The 12,964-nt window shown below is 43.8% G+C and overlaps 1 protein-coding gene across 3 annotated transcripts; it reads right to left on the bottom strand.

Moving 5' to 3' along the window:
- Positions 1-7,876: 7,876 nt before the first annotated feature.
- Positions 7,877-12,806, bottom strand: LOC123503035. 3 transcript variants are annotated; one of them, XM_045252415.1, is made up of 4 exons: positions 12,655-12,806; positions 11,277-11,872; positions 10,664-10,757; positions 7,877-9,860 (listed from the first exon to the last, which is right to left on the bottom strand). In XM_045252415.1, exons 2-4 carry the CDS (start codon positions 11,702-11,704, stop codon positions 8,535-8,537), a joined length of 1,848 nt encoding a protein of 615 aa, XP_045108350.1. In that variant the 5' UTR covers positions 11,705-11,872; positions 12,655-12,806; the 3' UTR covers positions 7,877-8,534. The 3 variants fall into 3 exon arrangements, with proteins under 3 accessions (XP_045108350.1, XP_045108349.1, XP_045108348.1); XM_045252414.1 differs by lacking the exon at positions 12,655-12,806 and adding an exon at positions 12,449-12,573; XM_045252413.1 differs by lacking the exon at positions 12,655-12,806 and adding an exon at positions 12,008-12,234.
- Positions 12,807-12,964: the final 158 nt, after the last annotated feature.

Raw genomic sequence — 12,964 nt, 5'->3', positions numbered from 1 at the left:
GAGCCACACACTGAAGCACTGACCCGTGTTGCAAAACCTGAGCGAAGTATTTCATCCCATCATGCCATGTGCGTCAACTTCCCTGAACTTGTGCTTTTAAACTATTTGTTCTGTTTTTGTAGACCACGGGCAGCAAGTTTGCATGTATGTTTGCTAATTTTACTTGTGTACATTCTGAAACAACCACTTCATGGAACCACTCGGAAACCACAGTAATTTTCACTTCACTTTGTTAAACTATCACTAGAATTTTGAAATACCCTTAAGACACTTTCTACAAACACACTTCCAAACCGAAGTACTCTTTGAAGAATGCGCACGCTAGGTCGAAAACCCCTGCACTACATCGCGCCAAACTGTCACTTGAGTCACAAAAACCCTCTAAAAACACGATAATTTCTGGTACAACCCACTGTATTATCACTACAACATTCTAAAACTCCAGTAACTTTCACTACAACCAACTAAACTTTTCCTAGAATTATGGAAACTTTTGAAAATATCAGTAACTTTCATCAGACTGTGTTAAACCATCAATAGAATCATTTAAATCTCCTTGAAGACTTTAACAATTCCGTGATTCTTTTAAACTTAATCGTCATAAACTGAAACGCATTGTGAATTTTCAGACTGAGAATCTTTTTATATTACATGAAGAGTTAAAAAAAAAAAAAAAAAAAATATATATATATATATATATATATATATATATATATATATATATATATATATATATATATATATATATATATATATATATATATATATATATATATATATATATATATATATATATATATATATATATATATATATATATATATATATATATATATATATATATATATATATATATATATATATATATATATATATATATATATATATATAGCTAAATGAGGATACGACTAATTCAGTTGTGTATTTGAAATAAGGAGGCCAGAAGAATTAAATACAGCTGACAGATAGCAAAGATGGAAATTTCTTGCTTACAAAGTCTTGAACGCACAGCTTCTGTTCGACTTGGCTCACTTATTTATTTCTCATCTCCTCAAATACATTTTTACATAACCTATTGATTCTACAGTGCTTATACTGCGTTCTAAGCCTAAGGAGTGACACACACACACACACACACACACACAAAGCCACGACGCCACTGCGGCATATTTTTCCTAATCATACGAAGTGAACACATTTTTTCCTTTCTCAACATCGCTCGCTCGTGTTTTCAGCATTTTTCTGCCGCGGCGTGGGAATTACTCGATAATGAAACGTGCTAATGTTAAACCGATAATCTAATTTTTTGTCACACTACCTGAGGTAAAGTGCATTACGATAATAAGCCCAACTTTTAGCCCTTAAAGCCCTGGTAATAGGTTCTTTTCCAGCCATTCGTGCGGGGATAACAGCTGCGTGGTTACCACATTGCCTGCCGACCTTTTCTGCCTCCGGGGAACAATCAGGCTGATGTACCGTGATCGCAGACCAATCATTATCAAGTAATCAATGGTTAGTGAGTTTTCCCCGCCCCTAAACTGCTATGGAGGCTCTTCCTAACGACTCCCACAATGAACGAGAACACGCAGTCGCTCTTATTTTCTCTCTCTCTCTCTCTCTCTCTCTCTCTCTCTCTCTCTCTCTCTCTCTCTCTCCTCTAGAGAGAGAGAGAGAGAGAGAGAGAGAGAGAGAGAGAGAGAGAGAGAGAAATTTTGTTTATAGGACCCGTTTGGACTCTGCAGTACTAAAGAGGAGTTTATATAAAGGTGTGGTAGTATTTACAATATATGTCCAGAATGGCGGTGATAACTCTAGGAGAGAAGGAGAGAAAGGGAGGGGAGAGGGATTTTTGGAGGGAGAAAAGGAGGAAGGGAGGGAGGGAGGCTATGATATCTATGTTGTTTTCAATGACGTTTGCGATAAGATGCCATGAGTCTCTCTCTCTCTCTCTCTCTCTCTCTCTCTCTCTCTCTCTCTCTCTCTCAGCATCCGCTTTCCGCTCCTCCACGAGCTCCGTGGTCACGCGTCGTTGTAATTGGCAATATATGAGCAGTGTCCGTCCTGTCTGTCTTAATCAGGAAATCAGCAGAGAAGTGAGAAAACAACAGAAAGCTGACCGACTGATCTTCCCAGCCGCTCTCCGCTCCGTGTGTGTGTGTGTGTGTGTGTGTTCGAGGGAGGGTCTTTGTGGGTAATGGAATGCTTCCACTGAAGAGATTTCCAATCTTATTCACATCACGGCCCCTTTTTCAAACTTCCAGATGTAAATTTCTCTCTCTCTCTCTCTCTCTCTCTCTCTCTCTCTCTCTCTCTCTCTCTCTCTCTCTCTCTCTCGCTGGCTGCTATTGCTTAGTCTTTTGTCATTTTTTCTTCTCTTTTTTCAGCCTTGCATAAAATCATTCGTTTGCTTATCCTAATCGAAATAACAACAACAACGAAGTAATAGATTATAAAGTTAACGCTTTAGTAACGCGAAAAACTTCGATGATATTGATACAAAAAAAAAAAAAGTGTCTCCTTTACCTATAAACAGTCCGTCAACAGCAGTTCTCCTCTCATAAAGCATGCACACTACTGTATGTACACACACTCGCCCACACACACACACACACACACACACACACACACAGGTTGTGATGCTTCATGATATTTAAGTCAAAAAGACGCCATTACACATGTGCACTTTTTGCTTCACTTTGCGAGCAATGAAGGTGGCGGTGAAGCAGGTACTCCGCGGCCCTGTGCTGGGTGCCAAGCGGGCCGGCCTGCTCTTCACCGCCTCCCTCCTCCCGCCGCAGTGTATAGTGAAGTTGTGGCGCGCGGCATTACTTGTCTAAGTACTAAGTAACCATCAGTGTGTGTGGTGCACGTAGCCAAAGCCTTCCAGCAAATGACAAATCATCTTTTTGTGAGTGTCAGCGGAGAAAATGTACAAACAACAAAGCAATAGAGAGGTTGACAACTTACCTGCTGCGTGGCCCATGGCGAGCCTCTAGCGACCCACGCGCCGCCCGCCGGCGCCGCCACCTCCATCTTCACTACTCCTGGAATCACCACCACAGAGTTGGTCACTAATCCTTTCTGCTTTGTTCCTTGTATGGTGCCCCTCTGTGTGTCTGTGGCGGCACTGGAGCCGCGCGGGGCTCCCTGGCACTGTACTGGTGGTCTTCACCGCTGCACAACAGTGGGCCACCGCACTGGTAGTGAGCGCCGCCCGGCCACTGTCGCCTTGTCACGCCGCAATGACGCAATCACTCCGTCACGCCACGGAATGAACAGTGCTTGTCACCACCACACGAGCATCACCACCACACACTGTTCACTCAACACTCTGAACGACTATAGCACACACACCTTCGCCGTAACACAAAGACACACACACACTTAATTACTCCTCGGCTGACTGACGCGCACTCGTCACTCGGTGTCAAGATGATCACTACTGACGCGGTGAGCGGGGCACCGCCAGTTGCTGTTCATGTTTAAAAGTACCGCTTATTGCTGTGATCCTGTACATTTCCTTCACTAACGCAAACAAATATTTAATCTGTCATTAATTGCTAACTGTTTCCTGTAAGGCTTGGATTGCGCACACTACGCACAATAATGATCAATTCATGCCGCGCGACAACACTCGAGTGGGCGACGCTGCGACTGGCGAGGCGGGAGGCAGGAACGAGCAGAAGGATTCCCAACATTTGAACGTCAATTATGTCAATTTCTCCCAAGATAAAACGAAACTCAACATAGATATATGTACACAGTTTTGTGGACTTAGAATTAACTGAACTATCAAATCCTGAACTATGTATGTACCGTAACTCACTGGACACCCTGCATGTACCTATAGACTTCATAACATCATCTTATACTTATTCCTTCTGCTGTGTTACATATACCATTCATAATTCATTTCTCTCTCTCTCTCTCTCTCTCTCTCTCTCTCTCTCTCTCTCTCTCTCTCTCTCTCTCTCTCATATGCCACGCTTCACACACTCACGCACGCTCACACGAAATGCATCCATCACTCACAATTTATAGTGCCACCGTGACGCTCCTTCAGCTTAGCAAGACGACAAGGAAATTTACTAAGTCCTTCCCATAAATCGCAGAAAATCGCATCTGGCAAGGCTGCTCAAGAAATGAAGGTGAGCTTTTGAAATCTGAGCGAGGTAAACGTGAAAGAAAACACATACCAACATAGAGAGAGAGAGAGATAATAAGCTATTTGACGAGAAATACGAAAGAATATGACCAAGAAAGTTATGAATCGGAAAGAAAACTTGTTATGTCCAATGACCAGTAATAGTGCTGTGGTGTAGTAATGTGGCTGCAGTTTGGTGGTGAGGATTGAGCATGCGTGGCGTTATGGTGTGGAAGATGTGATGGTAATGTGGACTGAGTGTGTGGCGGTGGTAGCGGCAGTGGTATGGTGTGGTGAGTTTGATCATGGGAGGCACAGGTATGGCATCTGTTTGCGGCTTGCCTCGCCTGGGTCGTGAATGACAAAACGGATGAGGCTTCTTGGCAGAAAGTTAATGTGGCAGCGAGGACTTTTGTAAGGTATCTATCTATCTATATGTAAGCATGCAACGCTACCACATCTCGCTCGCTCTCGTCGCTACATTGTTATTGTCTTGCTTTCACAGATACGAGAATACGTACTAATAGATGTCAGGAAACTTGTTCATCTCTAAATGTAGTATGGAAGAAAGGAAGTTATTTAAAACAATGTATCAGCAGCGTACCATACCGCTAATACCTACCCTGATATAAATGTATATTGATATATTCTATAGCAATCATGTTTTCCCAATATCAACAGATTTTAGAGGCTTCAAGAATACTCGTAGTCCTGTGACCAGTGTCTCATAATGAGAACAGACACGACCAAATTACTGACTTGTCCCTTGCTGGTAGATGAACCAGCATCTCATAATATAATACCATATACTGCCTTGTTACTTCCACGTATTATCTATTACATTACTCGTAATTTTATAATGGACTGACTGAGGCTAAGAAAAAAATGTAACATGGATGGGAATGTGTAGGTAAGAGTGAAGTAAACAGAAATAGACTTGAAAAAGAGAGAGAAAAAAAACTTATCTAGGAAGATAGACAGTATGTAAAGATCAACAGATTTTAGAGGCTTCAAGAATACTCGTAGTCCTGTGACCAGTGTCTCATAATGAGAACAGACACGACCAAATTACTGACTTGTCCCTTGCTGGTAGATGAACCAGCATCTCATAATATAATACCATATACTGCCTTGTTACTTCCACGTATTATCTATTACATTACTCGTAATTTTATAATGGACTGACTGAGGCTAAGAAAAAAATGTAACATGGATGGGAATGTGTAGGTAAGAGTGAAGTAAACAGAAATAGACTTGAAAAAGAGAGAGAAAAAAAACTTATCTAGGAAGATAGACAGTATGTAAAGTATGGAAGGCATTGTGTTAGGTATAAAAATAAGTAGATGGATTACTGACAGCAATATGAAGTATATTCTAATGTAGTGGGGTTTTTCTGGATAGAAAATAAGTTAAAAATTATCTGTGATTGTACACATCTAATGTGTAATCCTTGGCATCTTTTGATAATGAATTGCTAGATACACGAAACCTTAAGTAAGAGAAGTATTGATATGAGTGTGTACAATATGTCTGATAGCGTGCGCCGTGCAGTCACCAGCCAACCTCATCTTAGTACATTTAGGTTAGTTTACCTACATAAAGCTGAATCACGGAGACGACAAATATAACTTCAAAATAACAGATAATTAGATACAATAATCCACGAAGCCACTCCACTCGCTTGGAAGAATATAAATCACGTATTCCGTAATTAGCATGCAAGGAATTTCAATTAAGGCGCCTCGCTGTTCCCGGAGCGAGGCCAGCGGCTGGTGTCGATGTGCACGGGTGAAGCCTAGTCAATACACCTTACATGCCACACACACACACACACACACACACACACACTGATATTAGTTCAGGTAAATCTCAATAAATCACACCATTTATTTATTTACATTATTTTGCTAAGAAACATACATACGAGCGTCGAGGTGTCTCCTTGGGAGCTCGCTGAGTCGCTGTCAGCCGTGTGGTGGTATTATGGGGCGTGCAGGACTGCAGAGAGACAATCTGGCCCAAATGCGTCACTCATCGTTTTGTTGTTACTGAGTTACTGAAGGGGCGAGGAAGGGAGGCGTTGAGTGCAACACACACACACACACACACACACACACGTTCCACGCCTTTACTTCCCTGCATGATGGACAGGGCGGATGTGAGGCAGAAGCAGCAAACTGTTTCTATCATCAACCATTGTTGTCACTTCAGAAATAATCATGCATATTTACAGTATTTAAGATTGAGAAATTAATGCCACATGTGAAGGAAAGTATTTCCCATTATCCTAAATGAATCTGGAGAGAGAGAGAGAGAGAGAGAGAGAGAGAGAGAGATTCTGATAACACCTATAACATTTTCCAGCCTCAATCGTCAAGGAGGAAGAAACTTTTCCAGTCTCCTTCCGTGTCCTTCCTTCCTTTCCTTCTTTCCTTCCCTCTCCCAAATTGATTATAGTCAGCACTAGTGGTGACAGTGAAACACCAATATAAAGGATTTCCGCTGGCGAAGGAAACACATTTCAGGCGGGAAAAGGAAATCCTGGCCCTGCAGACGTTACTGATCCGCGGCCTGGCTGATAGCTATAGGAAATAGAAGTCTTGGCGAAGGATCACCGGCTATTCACTTTTGTCATTTGTGATCTGGTGAATGGCCGGCCCAGCTTATTGGATGATGCCCGTGTTGGCTGTGATTGTGGCGTCCGATATTGGTTGTCTTGTTAGAATGGAAGCGCCGCTCGCTCACCATAGCTTCGGAGTGGCAGCTCCCGGCAGCTTTTTGTTGGGTAATGGCTGTAAGCAGAGAAAGCCAGAGATCGGTACTGGCCCTGGTCCTGCCCCATGCGGTCCCACTAGACACCCCATGCTCCCAGCCATGTCCCCACCATCCTGTGAACGGCTTCAGTCCCCTCCCACCCAATCGCCGTCTTGCCACACACACACACACACACACCATCCATTCTTTCCCAGCCTCTCACCACAAGAAAGCGCTCCCTATCTCTTCCTAACCTTGTTGCTCTCTCTCTCTCTCTCTTCAATTCACTATACATCATTCTTCCTTTTTCTATGCAATAAAGCCAAGTACTTTTCTTTCTATCTCTTATTATCAACAGTATTTTTTCTCTCTCTCCCTTACTGTACAGCTCTCTCCCATTTACTTCACTCTATAGTAATACCTCATTTCAATCAGTTTCAATCAGTTATCTCATTTTGTTACTTGTGCTCGTGATCATTTTACTAAATTACACCCATCCACACCTATACAACACCCCTAGAACTGCACCCATATTCATCCACACCAACACAACATACCTGTGCACCCATAAATATTTTAACTTAGTAAAGTACTAGCTCCAAACCTTTTTTTTTTCATCCATCTTTTCCCTTCCAATGAGGCCTTTTTTCCAGAAATCCCTCACAATATTGCCACTTTAATCCTACACCGGCCTCTAGTAGGGAGTCTTATGAACCATCCTGCTACACCCTGAGAGCTGAGGCATAGCACAACAGTATTTCCACAGCAAGACACTGGTTTATCCCTGTCCTGTTTCCTTTATGACGAGACCATTCCCTATCCCAGATATACTTCAGTCCTCAGACTATAACTAATGCATGCTACTTACTGTTGAATTAATACAGAAAAAAGGTCAATAGGATAGATTAATATTTTAAAATCCTATACTAACTTACTCCCACAAAAATTAGGTTCTCCAGAAAGTACACAAGGTACCTGTACATTATATTCAAAATGTTTATTTTGTAAGTACTTTTTAATAGCAAGTAAATTCAGTTCACATGATTAATACAGCACCATTGTGAAAAAATGGCACGGCTCCAATAAGGCTTCACGTCACAGTACGTCATAAAAACAGTCTGTCACACAGTCCACACCACACCATCACAGAGATAACACATTAAACTCACAATGCTGCAGTGGAGGCGTCTCAGGCACTCACACCTACACCGCCCAGCAAGGCCGCTCATTAATACCCATCACTGACTAGGTGGGGAGGGGAGAGAGAGAGAGAGAGAGAGAGAGAGAGAGAGAGAGAGAGAGAGAGAGAGAGAGAGAGAGAGAGAGAGAGAGAGAGAGAGAGAGAGAGAGAGAGAGAGAGATTCTTTAGTTTATTTATTGTTTAATGTCCTTGATTAAAAGACGCACAATTTAATACATAATATCACAGAAGCTGCTGCCAGCCTGTAAGGCCTCACACCTAAGCCTTGCAGTGTTACCCTCTGTTGACTCTTTGTTACACAACTAATAAGCATTTCTCAAATTATAAATCATAAATATTTTTGCTATCATCATCTCTACGTCTTTACATTGTCGACAAGTTGGCACATTTGTGATCTGCACAGGTGACCCGTGGAGACCAGTGGGCCCTGCCTCATCACCGCTGCCTCAGGGAGTTCTTGAGAGCTGTCTCAATCTCATCGGCAAACCTTTTCCCAGTTCCCGGGGAGAGAAAGAGAGTGGAGTGGTGAAGGGAAAAGCTAAGGACCTGAGTGGCCTCCTCCAGGTGCAGGTTGACGGTGTGCGTGATGAGGAAGTGCCGCAGCGGGGAGAGGGAGTGTGGCCCCAGTCCCACCACATTCCCTGCACGCTGCACTGAGAGAATGCTGCTCTCATCCTTCTGAATATCACAGAGGTGAAGGCTCACTGTGGGGTATCGCTGCAGGGGTACGTCATCCTCGCCTTCCTCACCGACAAGGGCATGGAGAATGTGCAGTGTGGCCCCTCTCTTGCCAGCAGCCGGTGTGCCCCAACGCTGCTGGCTGACACACCTCGCTGCCTCCCAGAACACGGAGCTGTCCTCCCCGGCAGGTGCCGTGATGGTGACACCCGGTGGTCTGCTGCAGGGGTCTGGTGGAACCTCCTGCTCTGACTCATCATCTTGCCAATCCAGGGGGGCAGCCGGCCAGCGCAGATGTTCGCACACCCGCTGCCTCGTCACCACCTGCCGTTGCTGATCCCCACGCTCCTCAGCAGCAGCTGCTGTCAAAATGGCTGCCGCTGCAGCACTCACACAGGTGGCAAAGCCGTTGACGTAGCTCACCCTCTCCGCCTTGCACCTGTTGATGAAGTTCCGGCTGGTGACCGAATCAAAGGCTCTCTGCATGTACCCCCAGCTGTCATACTCATTGTCCTCATTTTCCTCCCCCCGGGGATACCCGCCATCAGGCTCAGTGTTGCTCCGGCTCCCTTCAGCCTTCACCTCAGCCACCATCTCCAGCCGCTCTGCCAACCAGGACTCCAGGCTGGCACCACCCACCTCTCCTGGACTAACAGTCTCCGGTGTCACCTTGTGCTCCTCCTGTATTCTCCCCGCCAAGACATCGTCCAGCAGGGTGACGAAGGTGCGGCAGATGGCTGTGGCGGTGACATGCTCCACGAAGGAACACGGGACGCCCAGCATGAGGTAGACTTTGTGTGGCAGGTCTGGTATGTTGTCCCTCTGGACCTGACTGGGCTCTGCCATGCTGGGTGTGGTGGGATTGGAGTGACCCGGATTGCCACTTGTACCAGGAACTTTGTCTTCATTTCTGTGGGCATGGGGAGCAGCGGCCACGGCAGCGGCAGCAGCTGACAGGCGGGAGTGGGTGATGAGTGTGATGGAGGACAACATTCCCTCGGCCACCTTGGTGTGTCTCCACTGCTGCTCGTCTATCAAATTCCACAGTTCATTCTCATCCTCCTCCTCATCAACACCAGACACCTGAAGGTCAGACCAACAATGAGAGGCAAGGCTAACTACATCTTTCACTAATGAAACAATATGAAAAAAAAATTTATGAATGAGGTTCACTCATAAAGGGTAATAGATTTTTCTTTTAAAGTCTCTCTGAGGTAACACTCCCAGAGAAAAAGGCCATAAGAATTGTTCAAAGTTAGAGAAAAGTCTTAAAATCTCCTTCTTTAAAAATACAAAAAGTCAAGTCACAAGAATGATGAAATACAGAAGCAGGCAAAGAGTTCCAGAGTTTGGAGAAAGGAGAAGGGAACCTCTAGCAACCACCTCTTAAAAGGGAAACACCCATTATAACTTAACTTTTATTTGACTACATGCCTTTTCATTGATTTTACAGAGGATTGGAGTTAAGGCAGATAAGAGAAGATGGGGAAAAAAGTGAATGCAAAGTATTAGTACAAGGGAAGTGGAAAGATTAGAGGAGTGATGGTGAGGCAGACAGACGATGGGAAAAGTGTGAAGAATCCAAATACAGGGAGAGAATAGATGTGTCTGAGAAGTGAGATGTTTTTTTTTCTAATTGATAAAGAGATACATAATCAATCTTTCCACTGCTGTCAACACTGAGCAATGTTAAAAATGAAAAGTAAATTCCATGGATACAAAAGAATTGGTAAGAGTAGAAAGTTATTTTTGCCTTTTCTATACTACAAAACTATATGAGAGTGCAGCACATCAATAAGCATCTAGAGACTACTATAGCAAAAAGCTTGTCAACACTGAAAGAGTTACTGGTGCCTTGAAAACTACCACCATCAAGGGCCACTTACCTGTAGAGTAGGTCGCTGGGCTGGTGTCACACACAGCCATGGAGTTCTCTCCTGTCCTCGGTGCCTCACACCCACTGCCCACCATGGCCATATTCTGATGGGGACACCTTGCATTACTTAAACCTCTCTGTGCTTACAACAGAGTGACACTTGTTGCTTCACTTCAGCTAAGGGTTCCTAAGGGATCAGCAAGGGTGTTTCTCTCCATCAGAGACTGACAGCACTGACAGTGTGTATAATAAGTGTGTGTGAGTATGTGGTCTTAGTCTGTACCAGCCAACATGGGATTGCCAATTTGGTATACTCATGAATAGAATGGCTACAACACCAGTGTCTAACTCAAGAACCACACACCCTTGTGGTAAAATGTGATATTTTTCAGATAGATATAATTGTTGCAATAGCTAGAAGAAACTACTAATCTTTAAGAGATAAAACATAATGATGTGGTGCTGTACTTTGGATGGAAGTGATTGAGGTTGTTCCCTGACTGAATGTGATGTGTATCGTGCAACCTGGATTGCTTGGTGTAAAATATTCTATAATTGAGTGGTCTCCAAAATTATTTGAATTTAACTTCTGATTTCAACAGCTCTACAACACGTATAATTACCTGGACAAGTGAGACACGGCTAGTCTGACGTGGTGCACATGAAGGGGAGATGCTGACCTGGCTTCCAACAGCAGGTACACAGGAGCCATCACCTTCAGGTAAGTCTCCTTGTCAATCACTCTTAACCATACATAGTCCTTCTCCTCTTCATTCCGTCTCCTTTGCACTCTGTTAAGCCAAGAATCTTCACCTTCACTATAATCATTATCATCACCATCATCATCATCCTCATTACCCTCCTTGATCCCATCAAAGTCAACTAATTCACATTTCACGCATGTGTCTTTCAAGTTCTCATTGCTTATCTCCACTTCACTGTCACTGTCTTTCTTCCTGGCAATGTCTGACGCCTCCTCATCCTCCTCGCTTTCCTTTCTGTCATCTCGGCTCCGTCCCTCTGTGTCGCCATCCAGGGCCTCCTCTGGCATGTTGCTCCTCTCCTCCTGCTGTTCCTGGTGGCAGCCGGCCGTGGTTGCTGCCGTGTTTGGTTGAGACTGTTCCCTGTGCAGGGCCACGTCTCCACCACCTCCAGCTCCTCGCCAACCTTGTTCCTGATGGCTGGTCTCCTTTTGAAGACACAGCCACAGGGACGTTAGCTGCCAGGGAAGACAAGGCTTAATTTATAAACTATTTCTTCCACCCCAACTCTGTTCACCTTTCTAATGCAAGGATCAAGCAGTATTCTCAATCATTCATCTCTACTTTTTCTAGTAAACACTTGAGTTCCCTACTTGCTTTTGTATTTCCTTCTTTCTATAACTTGAACTTTTCAAGAGGGAGGTTTCATGATGGATCTTCCAATTATGGATCATTATTTTTCATTCTTTTGTCAGCCTAGTTACAAGAAAAAAATACTGGATGACTGAAAAAAATAGATAGATTGACTATATGAAGGAGGATGTAAGATAGGAAAAAATAGATGAAGTTGAAATATGCAGTGAAACCATATGCAGAAGGTTCTCCCCAAACAGTGACCAATTGCCTGAAGGAGATTCAAGACAGGAAGGGTTAGATAAAGCAAAAATATACAGAGAGAGAGAGAGAGAGAGAGAGAGAGAGAGAGAGAGAGAGAGAGAGAGAGAGAGAGAGAGAGAGAGAGAGAGAGACAGTATTAGTGACTGGCATATCAATGGCTACTTTTCTTGCTATAGTTGTCAGCAATCACAACCTACACATGGGCTATCCAGGGAACATATTAACGTGCCTTGGCTTGTCAGCTTGGAACAACCAGCTCCTGACAACATTCCCCATATCGACGCCAGCTTCCATCGTCGATGCCGGAGCCACACGCATGCATTATACTCCTATGCACAGAATACACACTTATTATAACTTTCACAGCGTCGGCTAATGATTCACGCACAGCAAGAGACAGTACCTGGATGGTGGTAAGCGGTGAGGGAATTCTAGAGGTCTAGAAGCAGTAATCAAGCGGCTGACTGACTGACTAGCAGGTGGGGACTACCGCAGGGACTAGGGACTGGGCAGTGGGGATGGGAGTGTCATTGAGTGATGAAACAGCTGATTATTTCTTAACGTGATGCAACGGTGCCTCACATCCTCTCTTTTTTATAAACATATTGATCATACGTATGCAAGAGTAACACGTTAATTTCCTATAATTATAAGGAATGCAGCAAGATAGCTTGTATCAATAATCATAGCCTACCTACGAAGTTGTTATACTA

The sequence above is a fragment of the Portunus trituberculatus genome, chromosome 13 (genome assembly GCF_017591435.1).
Source record: "Portunus trituberculatus isolate SZX2019 chromosome 13, ASM1759143v1, whole genome shotgun sequence".
Lineage (NCBI taxonomy): Eukaryota > Metazoa > Arthropoda > Malacostraca > Decapoda > Portunidae > Portunus > Portunus trituberculatus.
This window is presented reverse-complemented; position numbering and strand designations above follow the sequence as displayed.

What these genes read in the sequence shown, in the direction of transcription:
- LOC123503035 (XM_045252413.1), bottom strand. Translation starts at nt 12,088, where the DNA reads ATGATCCATAATTGGAAGATCCATCATGAAACCTCCCTCTTGAAAAGT. An exon ending in AGAAGGAAATACAAAAGCAA is followed by an intron (nt 11,873 to 12,007) that starts GTAGGGAACTCA and finishes CTTCCCTGGCAG; the next exon opens with CTAACGTCCCTGTGGCTGTG. An exon ending in CCCAGCGACCTACTCTACAG is followed by an intron (nt 9,861 to 10,663) that starts GTAAGTGGCCCT and finishes TCTGACCTTCAG; the next exon opens with GTGTCTGGTGTTGATGAGGA.